The sequence below is a fragment of the Salmo salar genome, chromosome 02 (assembly GCF_965601325.2).
Source record: "Salmo salar chromosome 02, fSalSal1, whole genome shotgun sequence".
NCBI lineage: Eukaryota > Metazoa > Chordata > Actinopteri > Salmoniformes > Salmonidae > Salmo > Salmo salar.
Genome location: NC_138292.1, coordinates 70,222,901 through 70,242,686, shown reverse-complemented (window position 1 = coordinate 70,242,686; position 19,786 = coordinate 70,222,901). Strand labels below are relative to the sequence as shown.

General features: G+C 39.6%; 1 protein-coding gene across 1 annotated transcript; it reads right to left on the bottom strand.

Annotated features, from left to right (window-relative positions):
• Positions 1 to 9,272: 9,272 nt before the first annotated feature.
• On the bottom strand, positions 9,273 to 19,297 carry LOC145862409 (uncharacterized). The gene is made up of 2 exons (XM_082966415.1): positions 18,707 to 19,297; positions 9,273 to 13,535 (listed from the first exon to the last, which is right to left on the bottom strand). Exons 1-2 carry the CDS (start codon positions 19,068 to 19,070, stop codon positions 13,276 to 13,278), a joined length of 624 nt encoding a protein of 207 aa, XP_082822541.1. The 5' UTR covers positions 19,071 to 19,297; the 3' UTR covers positions 9,273 to 13,275.
• Positions 19,298 to 19,786: the final 489 nt, after the last annotated feature.

Genomic DNA, 19,786 nt, shown 5'->3' with positions numbered 1-19,786 from the left:
CTCCTGTGTGTGTTCTCTGGTGTACTGTCAGACCGCTAGATGAAACAAAACTCTTCCCACATTGATCACAGCTAAAAGACTTCTCTCCTGTGTGTGTTCTCTGGTGTACTGTCAGATTGCCAGATTGAACAAAACTCTTCCCACATTGATCACAGCTATATGATTTCTCTCCTGTGTATCTTCAGATGGCTAGATGTATTAAAAATCTTCCCACATTCATCACAGCTATAAGGTGTCTCTCCTGTGTGTGTTCTCTGGTGTATCTTCAGATGGCTAGATGTAGTAAAAATCTTCCCACATTCATCACAGCTATACGATTTCTCTCCTGTGTGTGTTCTCTGGTGTGATATCAGGCTGGTTGAATGAGTAAAACTCTTCCCACATTGATCACAGCTAAAAGACTTCTCTCCTGTGTGTGTTCTCTGGTGTACTGTCAGATTGCCAGATTGAACAAAACTCTTCCCACATTGATCACAGCTATATGATTTCTCTCTGGTGTATCTTCAGATGGCTAGATGTCATAAAACTCTTCCCACATTCATCACAGCTATACAATTTCTCTCCTGTGTGTGTTCTCTGGTGTCTCTTCAGATGGCTAGATGTAGTAAAAATCTTCCCACATTCATCACAGCTATACGGTTTCTCTCCTGTGTGTGTTCTCTGGTGTGATATCAGGCTGGTTGAATGAGTAAAACTCTTCCCACATTGAGTACAGCTATAAGAATTCTCTCCTGTGTGTATTCTCTGGTGTACAGTCAGAAGGCCAGATGAATGTGGGAAGAGTTTTGTTTCATCACAGCTACAGGATTTCTCTCCTGTGTGTGTTCTCTGGTGTGATATTAATTGTCCTGAGAAAACAAAACTTTTTCCACAGTCAGAGCAGCTAAAAGATTTCTCTCCTGTGTGTGTTCTCTGGTGTGATAGCAGGCTGGTTGACCGAGTAAAACTCTTCCCACATTGAGTACAGCTAAAAGATTTCTCTCCTGTGTGGATTCTCTGATGAATTTTAATGCCTGCTGAGGAGGTGAATCTCTTCCCACAATCAGAGCAGCAGTGAGTTCTCTTCCCTGTGGATCTCCGTGGGTGTTTCTTGAGGTGTTCTAACGTGGAGAGACTCTTCTCTGCCTTGTCAGCATCATGTTGTTGTTGAGGCTCCCCAGGGGACCCATGGTAGTCACATCTCTCTCCTGTGTGAACAAGAAAGTCAGACAGATGGTTAAAGGCCCACAACAGCGGAAATACACTGTAAAAGGTAATGCCAACAGAGTAGCCATGATGTTGTACAACAATTGACGTCTGTAATGAATGTTAACCTGTTGAGAACAGATGTTCCGCCTGCGGAACCCCGTTCCGCCTGCGGAACCCCGTTCCGCCTGCGGAACCTCTACCCAACAGCCAATGGCATTGCACGGCGCGAAATACAAAACCAACTAAAATACCACAATTCAATTTTCTCAAACAATCAACTATTTTACACCATTTTAAAGACAAGACTCTCGTTAATCTAACCACATTGTCCGATTTCAAAAAGGCTTTACAGCGTAAGCAAAACATTAGATTATGTTAGGAGAGTACATAGACAAAAATAATCACACAGCTATTTTCCAAGCAAGCATATATGTCACATAAACCCAAACCACAGCTAAATGCAGCACTAACCTTTGATGATCTTCATCAGATGACACTCCTAAGACATTATGTTATACAATACATGCATGTTTTGTTCAATCAAGTTCATATTTATATCCAAAAACAGCTTTTTACATTGGCATGTGATGTTCAGAACATGCATTCCCACCCAAAACTTCCAGTGAATTTACTAAATTACTCATCATAAATGTTGACAAAATACATAATTATTTTAAGAATTCTAGATACAGAACTCTTTTATGCAATCGCGGTGTCAGATTTTAAAATAGCTTTTCGGCGAAAGCACATTTTGCAATATTCTGAGTACATAGCTTAGCCATCACGGCTAGCTATTTTGACACCCACCAAGTTTGGGACAACCTAAACTCAGAATTACTATTAGAAAATTGGATTACCTTTGCTGTTCTTCGTCAGAATGCACTCCCAGGACTTCTACTTCAACAACAAATGTTGTTTTGGTTCCAAATAATCCATAGTTATATTCAAATAGCTCCATTTTGTTTGTGCGTTCAGGTCACTATCTGAAGGGTGACACGCGAGCGCATTTCGTGACAAAAAAATTCAAAATATTCCATTACCGTACTTAGAAGCATGTCAAACGCTGTTTAAAATCAATGTTTATGCTATTTTGCTCGTAAAATAGCGATAATATTCCAACCGGGCAACGTTGTATTCATTCAAAGGTTGAAAGAAAAAAATGGAGTAGTCTCGTGACCGCGCATCTCCAGTGTCACTGTCCCCAGGCTGACCACTCACAAATTCTGCTGCTGTTCTTTGCCCAGAGACAGCAGACACCCCATTCCACTTTCTGGCGGCTTTAGAGAGCCAATGGAAGCCTTAGAAAATGTCACGTTACAGCACAGAGGCTGTATTTTCGATAGAGATGCAACAGAAGGACAACAAATTGTCAGAAAGGGCACTTCCTGTATGGAATCTTCTCAGGTTTTGGCCTGCCATATGAGTTCTGTTATACTCACAGACACCATTCAAACAGTTTTAGAAACTTTAGAGTGTTTTCTATCCAAATCTACTAATTATATGCATATTCTAGTTTCTGGGCAGGAGTAGTAACCAGATTAAATCGGGTACGTTTTTTATCCGGCCGTGAAAATACTGCCCCCTATCCCAAAGAAGTTAAAATTATTTGACAATTGTCTTAAAATGAGCAAGAAAAGTCATATTTTGTCTTGTTTTCACATTAGTATTAACATCGATGATTGTAGGCTAGAAATAAGTTATTCATGTTGTTGAAACTCTAAGCAGTGTGCCAGACTGGCTCCAGGTCATCTACAAGTCTCTGCTAGGTAAAGCCCGCCTTATCTCAGCTCGCTGGTCACCATAGCAGCACCCACAGATCACTGCACCTATACATAGCCCATCTGTAAATAGCCCATCCAACTACCTCATCCCCATACTGTATTTATTTATCTTGCTCCTTTGCACCCCAGTATCTCTACATCTTCTGCACATCTACCATTCCAGTGTTTAATTGCTATAATGTAATTACTTCGCCACCATAGCCTATTTATTGCCTTACCTCCCTTATCCTACCTCATTTGCACACACTGTATATAGACTTTTTCTACTGTATTATTGACTGTATGTTTGTTTATTCCATGTGTAACTCTGTGTTGTTGTATGTGTTGAACTGCTTTGCTTTATCTTGGCCAGGTCGCAGTTGTAAATGAGAACTTGTTCTCAACTAGCCTACCTGGTTAAATAAAAGTGAATTTTTTAAAATATATTTTCTGCCATTTTCTTCAAATCTGAAAACGATGTGAAGCCACGCCCAATTTCTGAAGAATATCGGTGATGTTGTACCCACGGCAACTATTAAAACCTTCCCCAACCAGAAACCGTGGATTGATGGCAGCATTCGCACAAAACTGAAAGCGCGGACCACTGCTTTTAATCAGGGCAAGGCGACCAGAAACATGACCGAATACAAACAGTATAGCTATTCCCTCCGCAAGGCAATCAAACAAGCTAAGCATCAGTATAGAGACAAAGTAGAGTCGCAATTTAACGGCTCAGACACCAGAGGTATGTGGCAGGGCCTACAGTGAATCATGGACTACAAAAAGAAAACCAGCCCCGTCGCGGACCACGATGTCTTGCTCCCAGACAAACTAAACAACTTCTTTGCTCACTTTGAGGACAATACAGTGCCACCGACACGGCCCGCTACCAAAACCTGCGGACTCTCCTTCACCGCAGCCAATGTGAGTAAAACATTTAAACGTGTTAACCCTCGCAAGGCTGCCGGCCCAGACGGCATCCCTAGCCGCGTCGTCAGAGCATGTGCAGACCAGCTGGCTGGTGTGTTTACGGACATATTCAATCAATCCCTATCCCAGTCTGCTGTTCCCACATGCTTCAAGAGGGCCACCATTGTTCCTGTTCCCAAGAAAGCTAAGGTAACTGAGCTAAACGACAATCGCCCCGTAGCACTCACTTCCGTCATCATGAAGTGCTTTGAGAGACTAGCCAAGGATCATATCACCTCCACCCTACCTGACACCCTAGACCCACTCCAATTTGCTTACTGCCCCAATAGGTTCATAGACGATGCAATTGCAATCGCACTGCCCTAACCCATCTGGACAAGAGGAATACCTATGTAAGAATGCAGTTCATCGACTACAGCTCAGCATTCAACACCATAGTACGCTCCAAACTCGTCATTAAGCTCGAGACCCTGGGTCTCAACCCCGCCCTATGCAACTGGGTCCTGGACTTTCTGACGGTCCGCCCCCAGGTGGTGAGGGTAGGAAACAACATCTCCACCCCGCTGATCCTCAACACTGGGGCCCCACAAGGGTGCATTCTCAGCCCTCTCCTGAACTCCCTGTTCACTCATGACTGCGTGGCCATGCACGCCTCCAACCCAATCATCAAGTTTGCAGACGACACTACAGTGGTAGGCTTGATTACCAACAATGATGAGACGACCTACAGGGAGGAGGTGAGGGCCCTCGGAGTGTGGTGTCATGAAAATAACCTCACACTCAATGTCAACAAAACAAAGGAGATGATCGTGGACTTCAGGAAACAGCAGAGAGAGCATCCCCCTTATCCACATCGACGGGACAGTAGTGGAGAAGGTGGAAAGTTATAAGTTCCTCGGCGTACACATCACGGACAAACTGAAATGGTCCACCCACACAGACAGCATGGTGAAGAAGGCGCAACATCGCCTCTTCAACCTCAGGAGGCTGAAGAAATTTGGCTTGTCACCAAAAACACTCACAAACTTTTACAGATGCAAAATCAAGAGCATCCTGCCGGGCTGTATCACCACCTGGTACGGCAACTGCTCCACCCACAACCGCAAGGCTCTCCAGAGGGTAGTGAGGTCTGCACAACGCATCACCGGGGGCAAACTACCTGCGCTCCAGGAAGCTACACCACCCGATGTCACAGGAAGGCCAAAAAGATCATCAAGGACAACAACCACCCGAGCCACTGCCTGTTCACCCCACTATCATCCAGAAGGCGAGGTCAGTACAGGTGCATCAAGCTGGGACCGAGAGACTGAAAAACAGCTTCTGTCTCAAGGCCATCAGACTGTTAAACAGCCATCACTAACATTGAGTGGCTGCTGTCAACATACTGACTCAAATCTCTAGCCACTTTAATAATTAAAAATTGGATGTGATAAATGTATCACTAGTCACTTTAAACAATGCCACTTTATGTAATGTTTACATACCCTACATTACTCATCTCATATGTATATACTGTACTTTATACCATCTACTGCATCTTGCCTATGCCGTTTGGCCATCGCTCATCCATATATTTATATGTACATATTCTTATTCATTCCTTTACACTTGTGTGTATTAGGTAGTTTTGTGAAATTGTTAGATTACTTGTTAGATATTACTGCATGGTCGGAACTAGAAGCACAAGCATTTCGCTATGCTCGCATTAACATCTGCTAGCCATGTGTATGTGACCAATAACATTTTATTTTATTTGGTACACTCAGACGAGTGCTCTGAAATCGGAGTAGATAGCCAGAGCGAATTTATGAAAGCACCCGAATGTCCATTTAGAAAGCACAACGACTATACCGTTTAGCTAAGCTAAGAATGACGGGAATAATCAAGTCAATAAACGTTGGGTAGTTAGTTAGATAGAATATAGTTAATATACTGGCAAGTTTGATGTATAAGTAGCCAACTAATGTTAGGTAGCTAGTTAACATACCGGTACATACTGCTGTAATAACATGCTAACAAATTCTCAGCCAAAATAACGTGTAAGATAACCTATTTGAAAAGTCATTACTTTATTACATTGCTCAACATTTTCTTAACATTTGTCATAATTAGTTAAAGCAATGAATTTGTATCGGCTTTCGTTGGACTTCGGCTGCATATATAAATTGGCTGAATATTATACAATGATTTATCAATAGCTGTAACAATTTGACCCCCACAGGGAATCTTCACTGGCAATTATATAAAATACCCATTTACTATATAACCATTGATTCTTGAAGAATATAACTTAGAAATGCCTCAAATGTTTCAACTGTATTACCCCACCAGAAACCAAAACATAAGCTTGTATAATGCCACTGTTTGTAAACAAGCACTGTAAAGCCTTGAAATCTTGTTAAAAACTATAATTTTGACCTTATGGATGGCCAGTCTTTGTATTTATAGTGTAGTCAATTCAGACCTGGGTCCAGCAACTGTCAAGCCAACATCTTATAACTGTTACGCCAAGATGTCTGAACTTCTTGACGAGGTCGCTAGGTTTTGGGTTATGTTTGCTACAATAGCGTTCTCTATGAATTTGAGAGTGGTTACATTTCTCCAGCCCCAATCCCTCAGCTGTTTACCAAACCAAGTCTCAGGGCTGACAATTTTTTGCTATTTAAATCCTAGGTTACCCCTATAAAATAGCCGCACATCTATCAACCAATCTGCAGTTCATACAATAACAAAGCTGTCATTCCACCACTAGTTTGGTTATAAGATGATGATGTGGCTGGAAATGTAACTACTCTCAAATTCATAGACGGATCTACGGATGCAAGGACTGACCATCCATGATATCAACAATATAGTTTTAAACATGTTTTGAGTGTTTACAGTGTTTGTTTATCATTTATCATTTCTAAACATTGGAGTAAAAAAAAGCTTATTTGGGGTTCTGACGGGGTAAACAGTTGAACTAAGCTCATGAGGCATGTGTTATATTCTCCAATAATCAATGGCTATAAATAAATAATTTAAAAGTCCAAATATGGATGAAGCAATTGCTGAATTCCCCTTTAACACCACACATCAGTTCAAGAACTGCAGAGTTTGTGCCTCTGTATTTAAGACAGTACTTACTAGTGTTAATCAGGGCCCGTTTATCGTTAGAACCATTGGATGCCTTAACATGCCTTTGGGAAACCGAGCCCAGATATCCAGTTTCATCCTCGTCTTCTTCTAATGTGATAGTCATCTCCCCCTCCTCCTCTTTCACCCCCAAAACAGCATCCTCCTCTTTCTCTTCCTCTTCTTTAACAGTAAGATCCTCCTCTTTCACTCTGAACGCGTCTTCCTCTTGTTTAACTGAAACGTCTTTCTCTTCTTCTTTCACTGTAACAGCCTCACCCTTTACTTGTTTTTGTATTGTGACATCCTCCTCTTTCACGACAACGTTCAGCCACAGACCCTCTTTCTCCGTCCAGCATACCTCCTCTTCTTTAACAGGAGGAGAGTAGTTTAGTGAGCTCATGGTCGGAGATGTTAGCTAGCTAGGCTAATGCTAACTTAACCAGCCCGCAAGCTGACTAATAACAACAAAAACGTAAATATGAAATGAAATCGGATAACTAACTAGACGACAGAAGTAGGTTTAAAACACAGTGGCTAATATACACGAAACTGCATGGTTGAACTGCATGGTTGGTTAAGGGCTTGTAAGTCAGCATTTCATTTTAAGGTCTACACCTGTTGTATTCAGCGAATGTGACAAATAACATTTGATTTGATTGGTTTGGTATTGGGCTTGTTCGACATTGCGCCGACAGTGCAGGCGACTGCCGACTGACTGATCTATAAATCACCTTGCATCATAAATAGCTACTCATTATTATTTATAAATCAGTCAGCCAGTCACCATTTACACCATTTACCCACAATGCAGCATGGATTTGATGCTCTCGAACACGGCCGGTGGTTTAGTAGATTACATAAAGACTACGCTGTGCACGTTAGGGCGTGTTGGACGTCATCTATTAAAATGTGGCTGTTCTAAATTATGTTTTGCTCATAGCCTTGAGTAATGAACCTATTTTGACACAATTGGCTGGAAAGCCTCAATGCTTCTGGAAGTTTTTTTCCCCCATCACTACTTTTCAGCACATTCTCTGTGACTACGGGAGTTTTGTAACCTTTTCCACCTTGGCTTTGGCAATGCAACTTGGAGTGATCAGATGACAGAAGTGACATTCAGGTGCCAGGTGTAACTGAGACCTGTCACAAGAGGTCCTTTCAGTCCCCATGTCCAGAACAGACTATGGGAGGCACACAGTTCTACATAGAGCCACGACTACATGTGGAACTCTATTCCACATCAAGTAACTGATGCAAGCAGCAAAATTAGATAAAAAAAAAACAGATAAAAAAAACACCTTTTGGAACAGCGGGGACTGTGAAGCAACACAAACATTGGCACAGACATGCATACACACACACACACGATAAAATACACACTATATTAGCTACTCTTCCTGGGGTCCAGCAAAATTAAGGCAGTTTATGCAATTTTAAAAACATTACAATACATTCACAGATTTCACAACACACTGTGTGCCCTCAGGCCCCAACATCCATGTGTATGTAAATATAGTGTGTATTTTATCGTGTTATTATGAATGGGGATCCATAATAACCCCCAGGAAGAGTAGCTGCTGCCTTGACAGGAACTAATGGGGATCCATAATAAACCCCAGGAAGAGTAGCTGCTGCTTTGACAGGAACTAATGGGGATCCATAATAAACCGCAGAAAGAGTAGCTGCTGCCTTGACAGGAACTAATGGGGATCCATAATTAACCCCAGGAAGAGTAACTGATGGCTTGACAGGAACTAATGGGGATCCATAATAAATACAAATACAAAACTGAGGCCATAGATGCTCCATATCCATTACTCTGAGTGTGTTATATAATATGACTAAATATGTTTCTTTCGGTGTTGCAGGGGCAGTCAAGAAATGGAACAGGAAGGCAAAAGAACATGACATAAGCAGAGCTGTGAGAGACCACCTCAAGCCCCTGGTAGAGCCGGGGGTGGTGTTTACCACGCCACCACGCCTTCAGCAGGCTGGAAAAGTGGGATTGATCTGTTTGATCCATTTGTTTGTTTCAGTTTTCTGTAGTTGAATCCTTAAACATATTGTTGATTTCAACATTTTTCATCTTCAACAAATGCACTGGGTTGGTTGAAAAGTGATACTAAACTTAGATACCACAGTGGAAGATATACTGAATTTATACTGTTTTTCATACTAAGATGGACAAAGATATGTGTTGCTTTTGCACATATTTGTTCATTGGTTTGACAAGAGTCTTGATTGGTCAGTCATTGGGTTCATTTGTTTTACAATATGTTCAAATCAAATCAAGCTTTATTTATACAGCACATTTCAGACATGGATGCAACACAATGGCTTCACAGGAAAAAACAAATAAACAATGAAAATAAACAAATATTTACCACAACAAACATAAGAGGATAAAAAACAGAAGACTAACAACTGAAAGACTAATGAACATTCTAAGGAAAATCCATTGATTAAAATATGAACAACTGGATGCAACATCCAACCCAAAATATAATCTTGTTTTACTACAGTTTGTTGTTACGTTCCCCATCAAGAAAACATAAATGGAAAAACCAAAGCTTGTAACGCCTTCCCCCTTAATAAGGCTAGGCGTCCCGCTAGCGGGACACCAGTCGACAACATCCGGTGAAATTGGAGGGCGCGCAATTCAAATAAATAATCGTAATATTAAACATTTATGAACATACAAGTATCTTATATCGTTTAAAAGCTTAAATTATTGTTAATCTAACTGCATTGGCCGATTTACACTAGCTATTACAATAACACAAACATATTAAGCAGGAGATTCAAGCGAGCCTTACAATTATAATCCAAAAGTAATGTGTTAATCTAACTGCATTGATTTACAATAGGCTTTACAGCGAAACCATGCGATTGTTTGAGGACGGCGCCCCACAACCTATTTTTCAACCAGCACAGGCTTCATAAAAATCACATATAGCGATTAAATATCCACTTACTTTTGACAATCTTCCTCTGTTTGCAATCCCAAGGGTGCCAGCTACAACATGAATGGTCGTTTTGTTAAATAAAATCCTTCTTTATATCCCAAAAAGTCAGTTTAGTTGGCGCCATCGATTTCAGTAACCACTCATTCAACATGTAGACCAAGGAGTCCAAAAAGCTACCGCTAACTTAGTTCAAACAAGTCAAACTATGTTTCTATTTAATCCTCAGGTATCCTAAAATGTAAATAAACTATAATATTTCATACGGAAGGAAGTATAGAAAAGTAAAATTAGCAAGCGCGTGTCCTCTTCATTGCGCGCCAACAGACTGATATTGTACCGGGACTCTTTGTACAAAAACTTCAAATTCTTGCTAGCTTTTGAAGAAACAAACCTGAAACAATGAACAAAAACTGTTGACATCTAGTGGAGCCATAGGAATTGCAATCTGGGAGCTGGAATTACATAGATACATAGAACCCATAGCTTTCCATTATAAGAGCCTAGGAGCTCCCAAATAATTCTAGGAGCTCCCAATAATTCTGGTTGGTTTTTCTTTGGACTTTCGCCTGCTATATCAATTGTGTTATAGTCTCATACATTATTTTAACATTTCTACCAACTTCAAAGAGTTACCTATCCAATGCTACCAGTTATATGCATATCCTGGCTGGGCCTGAGTAACAGGCAGTTTACTTTGGGCACATCAGTCAGGTGGAGAAAAATTTAGAAAAATAGACCCTATCCCTAACTTAAGACAACAAATATATCCTATATTTTTTCCCCCACTAGCTTCTAGAACTCTCGTCTTCCTAAAACTCACTAGCTTCTACAACTCTCATCCCATTGGAACGAGCCCAAACAAAACAAAACTAATCTCCAATACAGAAAAACGTTAGGTCAAAATAAATTGTGATCCACTGGCTAAATGCAAAACTTGTTGACTGCCCACCCTTGAGACAATCAGCAACCAACTCCGTAGTAACTTTCCACCTCACAGAGGAGCTTCTCTCTCTTTTCAGGGTTCACTCGATAGGCATGTTGTTGGATCGGGGCCCAGTCCCAATGTCATGCTCTAGTACATTTGGGTTGGCACATCTGAGAATGAACCCTGATATTCTAAAAGCAGGGCAACAATGTCAATATAATTGTACCATAAAAATTGTCAGTTGGTAGCATAAATAATTATTACTAAATGTTACATGAATTGAAAACATGAAATATCAAAACCAAATGTACTTTTTGGGATATAAAGAAGGATTTTATCTAATAAAACGACACTACATGTTATAGCTGGGACCCTTTGGATGACAAATCAGAGGAAGATTTTCAAAAAGTAAATGAATATTTAATCGTTAATTGTGAATGTATGAAACCTGTGTCGGTGGAAAAATATTTTGATGTGGGGCGTCGTCCTCAAACAATCGCATTGCATCGTTTTGCTGTAATAGCTACTGTAAATCGGACAGTGCGGTTAGATTAACAAGAATTTCAGCTTTCAGCCGATATAAGACACTTGTATAAGACACATAAATGATTAAAATCCATAATATTTCTGATTATTTATTTCAACAGGAAGTTGTCCTGCTAGCGGAGCCGTTATTACCATGACTACCGGGACTCCTATCCCTAAAACTGATTATAGACTCAATTTAATATACTGCGTCCATGTGTATAGGCTGCAAGTACGTTGAAATTAAATTGTTTTCTTTTCAAGTTTCACTTTCAACTAAAACCAAACTTATATTGGACATTGGGCAGAGTCTTATTTTCAACAACATTTTGCTAGGTGGGATATCCCCGATGTCACAGTTTAAACGTGTCCAAATCAATAGTCCAAATGCAGAAACATTTTGTGATAAATTGAAAACCTAAACATAAAATGTACTATATAAACAAACATCTGCCAAAATAATCATATTACTTGGATTTTTTTTTAAATCAAGCACCTTATTAACTGCACAAGCACCAAAAACGCTGTTGTTTTGACAAGTAGCGATAAATCCCTGATATCGATTAGGGGGTTAAATCAGGTTGAAACTAACACAACAAAAAAAACACATGGAAATGGGAGCTATCTTTTACCTCACTGGTCAGAGGACAACCTGCAGAAGACAGTCAGCTACATTTGGAGTGATGCATTTAAATTTAGGGGTCTCTAAACAAAGGAACACAACACTTACTTGTCATCACTCATCGATATCATGTTGTGTGAGAGTGGGGAGATGAGGTTTCATATCCTTTTAAAACTAACAGCTCAAAAACCACACGGAATCTGGGAATAATGTGTATATCACTGGTTAGAGGAACCTTTGTAGAAAACAGATCGCTACATTTTGAAGTGTTGCATTTTGATTCAAGTGGGTTGCCAACGCGGAAAGTGTAACACAACTCTTTTTTTGTTAGTCACTTTTTGTTAAATCACATAAATAGTACTCTTCCATTTCAGAGCCTGGATTTTCCACCTGAGGCTAATATCCATATCATGTTGAAATCAATAGAACAGGGGGCAAACGTTTAGGCTTCTACATTGTGACATCATTAAAATACTCCTACTACAATGTTAAAACATTCTACATTGTGACATTAAAGCAAATCCTCCATCTATGTATTTTCTGATGTTTGATCAGAGATCTTTTATCAAAGTATCTCTTGTCACATTGATCACAGCTATAAGGGTTCTCTCCTGTGTGTATTCTCTGGTGCAATTTTAAATCACTTAAGCTAACAAACCTCTTTTCGCAGTCAGAGCAGTGTTAATATTTCTCTCCTGTGTGCGTTCTCAGGTGTACTTTCAGGCAGCTTGCCTGAATAAAACTCTTCCCACATTGAGTACAACTATACGATTTCTCTCCTGTGTGTGTCACTCCTCATGCATGAAATGAAATGTATGAAATGTATGCATTCACTACTGTAAGTCGCTCTGGATAAGAGCGTCTGCTAAATGACTAAAATGTAAATGTAAAAAATGTGTCCGCTGTTGTAATATCAGTCCATTTGGCTGAGTAAAACTCTTCCCACATTGATTATGGTTTCTCTCCTGTGTGTATTCTCTGGTGCATTACCAAGGAGCTTGACCGAGTAAATCTCTTCCCACATTGAGTACAGCTACATGGTTTATCTCCTGTGTGTGTTCTCTGGTGTAAAGTCAGATAGCTAGATGTAACATAACTCTTCCCACATTGATCACAGCTATAAGGTTTCTCTGTTGTGTGTGTTTTCTGTTAAGTCAGAATGGAAGATGTAGTAAAAGTCTTCCCACATTGAGTACAGCTATAAGATTTCTCTCCTGTGTGAATTAGCAGGTGTGTTTTCAATTAATATGCTCTAGAGAAACTCATTCCACAATGAGAGCATTGGTACGGCTTTTCTCCTGTGTGGATTCGCCGGTGTATTTCAAGTTCTGATTTAGATTTGCAGTTCTTCTCACAGTCAGAGCAGCAGTAAGGATTATTCAATGTGGGTCTCTGCTGGTGTTTCTTGAGGTGTTCTGATCTGGAGAGACTCTTCTCTGACTCTTTAGCATCATGATGTTGTTGAGACTCCCCAGAGGACCCAGGATAGTCACATCTCTCTCCTGTGTGAACGACAAAGTTAAACAGATGGTTAAAGTCCCACAACAGCAGAAATCCACTGTTTATTTGAGTTAAAGGTGATGCCCAGAGTGTACCCATGAAGTTGTACAACAATTGACGTCTGTTAAATTATGACAATTGTCTTAATACAGTCAAGTGAGCAACAATAGTCATATTTTGTCTTGTTTTCACATTAGTAGTAACATCAATAACTACTGGAAGATCCTAACAGTAACACACGCCTACTGTAGGACCCATAACTTCACCTAACAACAACATAGACCTACTGTAGGACCCATAACTTCACCTAACAACAACATAGACCTAATAACATAGACTCTAACAGTAACACACGCCTACTGTAGGACCCATAACTTCACATAACAACAACATAGACCTACTGTAGGACCCATAACTTCACCTAACAACAACATAGACCTAATAACATAGACTCTAACAGTAACACACGCCTACTGTAGGAACCATAACTTCACCTAACAACAACATAGACCTACTGTAGGACCCATAACTTCACCTAACAACAACATAGACCTAATAACATAGACTCTAAAGGAGAGTCTCATTCTTGAATCAAAAGAATTTGCAAAAAACAATTTGACAGGAGAAGGGGTACAAAAATCTAAAAATGAACTCTCTTTTATAGATTTTATGCATTTCTATCAAATCAAAACTGGATTTTTTATTCACAGCAAATGTAAAAGTATGCTAGACATTTATAGAATAAATCATACCTAGTTTGATGTTTTTGTGACAATCAATGAATTAGTTATTGATTTTTACAATTTTAAATGGCTTTTGGCCAATGTCTGTTGAATATCTGAATGTGTGAATATAAACCCAACTTTACCTCAGTCTGAACTTTCATTGTCTAGGTCTCATTTTTAGCCATCTTACTCATTGCTATAGCCAGGGTCAGTTTAGTTGGCGCAACGTAAAACAGTCTCGTGTTCCAATTGTTTGTTTTAGTAGCATGAATTTTTCCTGTTCACACCGAGGTGAAGAGCAGAATAATTGAAGGAATGAATCCGAGCCTAACGCTCATCACCTGTGGAAGGCGGGACTTCCAGCCAGACGCGGATTTCATTAGCCTTTTCAGGTGTGATTTTAAATCCTTCAACCGAAGTCAACCGAAGTCGCAACTTGTACCAAAGTTGACTGACCAACCTGTTTGGGATAGGGGGCCGTATTTTCACGGCCGGATAAAAAAACGTACCCGATTTAATCTGGTTACTACTCCTGCCCAGAAACTAGAATATGCATATAATTAGTAGATTTGGATAGAAAACACTCTAAAGTTTCGAAAACTGTTTGAATGGTGTCTGTGAGTATAACAGAACTCATATGGCAGGCCAAAACCTGAGAAGATTCCATACAGGAAGTGCCCTGTCTGACAATTTGTTCTCCTTCTGTGGCCTCTATCGAAAATACAGCATCTCTGCTGTAACGTGACATTTTCTAAGGCTTCCATTGGCTCTCAGAAGGCGCCAGAAAGTGGAATAACGTCTCTGCAGTCTCTGGGCAAAAAACAGCAGGAGTTTTTGTGAGTGGTCAGGCAGGGAACAATGACAATGGAGATGCGCGTCCACGAGACGACACCATGTTTTTCTTTCAGTCTTTGAATGAATACAACGTCGCCCGGTTGGAATATTATTGCTATTTTACGAGAAAAATAGCATAAAAATTGATTTTAAACAGCGTTTGACATGCTTCGAAGTACGGTAATGGAATATTTTGAATTTTTTTGTCACGAAATGCGCTCGCGCGTCACCCTTCGGATAGTGACTTGAACGCACGAACAAAACAGAGGTATTTCAATATAACTATGGATTATTTGGAACCAAAACAACATTTGTTGTTGAAGTCCTGGGAGTGCATTCTGACGAAGAACAGCAAAGGTAATCCAATTTTTCTTATAGTAAATCTGAGTTTGGTGAGGGCCAAACTTGGTGGGTGTCAAATTAGCTAGCCATGATGGCCGGGCTATGTACTCAGAATATTGCAAAATGTGCTTTCACCGAAAAGCTATTTTAAAATCTGACACCGCGATTGCATAAAGGAGTTCTGTATCTATAATTCTTAAAATAATTATGTTTTTTGTGAACTTTTATCGTGAGTAGTATGTAGTAAATTTAGTAAATTCACCGGAGGTTTGCGGTGGGTATGCTAGTTCTGAACATCACATGCTAATGTAAAAAGCTGGTTTTTGATATAAATATGAACTTGATTGAACAAAACATGCATGTATTGTATAACATAATATCCTAGGAGTGTCATCTGATGAAGATCATCAAAGGTTAGTGCTGCATTTAGCTGTGGTTTTGGTTTTTGTGACATATATGCTTGCTTTGAAAATGGCAGTGTGATTATTTTTGGCAGGGTACTCTCCTGACATAATCTAATGTTTTGCTTTCGCTGTAAAGCCTTTTTGAAATCGGACAATGTGGTTAGATTAAGGAGAGTCTTGTCTTTAAAATGGTGTAAAATAGTCATATGTTTGAGAAATTGAAGTTATAGCATTTTTGAGGTATTTGTATTTCGCGCCACGCTCTACCATTGGATATTGGTGAGGCGTTCCGCTAGCGGAACGTCTGTCCCTAACAGGTTTTAAGGGAACTACACTGCCATAAATACAAGGAACGTCAAGTAGTGTTTTATTTAAAGAATATATATACAAATCCGGCAAGGCACCAACTTTGAGAAGGGTTTAAAACAAAGGTTTCAAACAATTTATAAATGTTATGGAATGTAGGTATGTTTCGCCTTTAATGTAATGGCATTGAAAAAAGGCGAATATCTGTGTTTGAATACCCATACTAACATACTGTATACTACATACTTAATGAGTACATACTATTAGTTAATTTTAGTATACTGTAACTACATAATATTAGTTAATTGTAGTATACTGTAACTACACACTCAATGAGTATATGCTACATACTATTAGTTCATTTTAGTATACTGTATACTACATACTATTAGTTAATTGTATTATACTGTAACTACATACTTAATGAGTATATACTACATACTATTAGTTAATTGTAGTATACTGTAACTACATACTTAATGAGTATATACTATGTACTATTAGTTAATTGTAGTATACTGTAACTACATACTTAATGAGTATATACTACATACTATTAGTTGATTGTAGTAAATTGTAACCGAACCGTATCCTTTCAGTTGAGCGCTCTTCTCCTGTCTACCGGAAGATTATACTGTTGCTATGCAACCTCTTGCTAGCTAGTTAGCATAACACATTACTAGTTAGACATTTTACGACTTCGGGTGTGTTTTTAAATTCAATCTTGAGTACCAGAGTGCTTCATAAATTCAGACCGTTTCGCTCTCGGAGCCACTGGACGCTCTGGCTGAGGAGTTGGGTTGATTTGACTGTTCTGACCTTAGCTTACTAGCTACTTCCAGCCACAAATGAGACCACTCTGACCTAGCAGAGCTGGTTAGGCAGTTTTCATGTTATCCAGAGCGTTGGTGACTAACTGTACTGCTGGAAAACATTTCTTTGCTCCTTTTTGCCTACATTTATTGACACCTGGACATATTCAACGGGTGTTGAGCGCTAGTAAATTCATTATTCTGCACTCTGGTACACTCAGACGAGAGTGCTCTGAAATCGGAGTAGATAGCCAGAGCGAATTTATGAAAGCACCCGAATGTCCATTGATAACGCAAAACGACTATACCATTTAGCTAAGAATGACGGGAATAATCAAGTCAATAAACGTTCGGTAGTTAGTTAGATAGAATATAGTTCATATACTGGCAAGTTTGATGTATAAGTAGCCAACTAACGTTAGGTAGCTAGTTAACATACCAGTAATAACATGCTAACAAATTGTCAGCCAAAATAACGTGTAAGGTAACTTATTTGAAAAGTCATTACTTTATTACATTGCTCAACATTTGTCATAATCAGTTAAAGCAATGAATTTGTATCGGCTCTTGTTGGACTTCGGCTGCATATTTTCCTCAATTTTCTTCAAATCTTAAAACAATGTGAAGCCACGCCCATTTCCGGAAGAATTGCATTATGGGCCCTAAAGTACTGCGTGTATACGTCATCCGGGAACTTTGGCATACTAACTACATCATACTATGACCAATAAGCATACTATATACTCAAATCACGTCACAAATAGTACAGTTAGTATGAGTATTCAAACACAGCTAATGACTTATCAACAGCTCTAACAATTTGACCCCCACAGGAAATCTACACTGGCAGTTATAGAAAGACCCATTTACTGTATAACCATTGATCCTTGAAGAATATAACATATAAACGCTTCAAATGTTTCAATTGTATTAACCCACCAGAAACCAAAACATATGCTCGTATAACGCCACTGTTTGAGAAACAAGCACTGTATAGCCTTGAAATCTGGTTAAAACTATCATTTCGACCTTATGGATGGCTAGTCCTTGTATTCATAGTGTAGTCAATTCAGGAGGTAGCCCTGAGCTGGACTCAGGTCCAGCGACTGTCAAGCCAACACCTTATAACTGTTATGCCAAGATGTCTGAACTTCTTGACGAGGTCGCTAGGTTTTGGGTTACGGTTGCTACAATAATTTTCTCTATGAGTGTGAGAGTGGTTACATTTCTCCGTCCCCCATCCCTCAGCTGTTTACCAAACCAAGTCTTCAGGGCTGACATTTTGTTGCTGTTTAAATACTGGGTTGCCCCTTTAAAAAAGCCACACAATCAACCAACCAACCTGCAGTTCAAACAATAACAAAGCTGTAATTCCACCACTGTTTGGGTAAAAAGATGATGGATGGGGCTGGAGAAATGTAACTACTCTCAAATTCATAGACAGACCTATGGATGCAAGGACTGACTATCCATGATAAACATTATAGTTTTAACCATGTTGAGGCTATACAGTGTTGATTTATATTGTTTCTGAACATTGGAGTAAATAAATATTATTTGGGGATCTGATGGGGTACAACAGTTGAACTAAGCTCATGAGGCATGTGTTATATTCTTCAAGAATCAATGGCTATAAATAAACACATTTAAAAAGTCTAAATATGGATGTAGCTATTGCATATTTCCCCTTTATCACCACACATCAACAACTGCAGAGTTTATATGCCTCTGTTTTTAAGACAGTACTTACTAGTGTTAATCAGGGCCCGTTCATCGTTAGAACCATTGGATGCTTTAACATGCCTTTGGGAAACCGAGCCCAGATCTCCAGTTTCCTCCTCTTCATCCTCCTCTTCTTTAAATGTGACAGTCATCTCCCCCTCCTCCTCTCCAAAACACGCCTCCTCCTCTTTCACTCTGAATGAGTATTCCTCTTCTTTAACTGTAACGTCTTTCTCTTCTTCTTTCACTGTAACAGCCTCACCCTCTACTTGTTTTTGTATTGTGACATCCTCCTCTTCCTCTTTCACGACAACGTTTAGCCACAGACCCTCTTTCTCCATCCAGCAGACCTCCTCTTCTTTAGCAGGAGGAGAGTAGCTTAGTGAGCTCATGGTCGGGAATGTTAGCTAGCTAGGCTAATGCTAACTTAACCAGCCCGCTAGCTGACTAATAACAACAAAACCGTAAATATGAAATTAAATCGGATAACAAACTAGACGACAGAAGTGGTTTTAAAACACAGTGGCTAATATACACTAAAGCGTCTAAAGAGCTTTATTGGTTCGGCTATTGTCTAGCAACCTACCGAGGTGGCTGACTAACTGTTGCTGCTGTTGAAAGAAGCGTTCCGTCCACTAGATTATACGTCACACTAGCAGCATCGCCTTAAAATCGCACATCGCCATCTGCTGACTGGAGTGGGTAACGCAGTTGAGTAAAATGTATATTTAAATTATTTGACTGAAAGTTAAAGGGTAGGAAGCATGAGTTTTTACTCACCAGTGTAACAACAAAGTGTTGTTAAAAACTTAGTAACTGAGTTGTATTCACGATCTGGTTACCTATAAGTACAAACAGTTATGTTTTTGCTTTATTACATATTTCTTAACTTATTTCCGGATATCTTCTAAACTACTAATGCACTATTTCTCAACGTCATCTGGAGGATCTACTCTGTGCTACCGAGTTTGTATGCTAGCTTGGTATCTTGCTCAAGCTTGTTAATGTTGGCCACACCTCATGCAGCGTGTGATTGTGTTATCTAGTGGGAACCCATTAGCATGGTAGAGCTTCTGGACATCAGAACAACGATTAGTCACCTCGAACA

Excerpts from the sequence above, each read along its gene's own strand:
- LOC145862409 (XM_082966415.1), bottom strand. The coding sequence starts at position 19,070 with ATGAGCTCACTAAGCTACTCTCCTCCTGCTAAAGAAGAGGAGGTCTGC. Across the intron at positions 13,536-18,706 it reads ACGGGCCCTGATTAACACTA|GAGAGAGATGTGACTATCCT; the intron begins GTAAGTACTGTC and ends TCGTTCACACAG.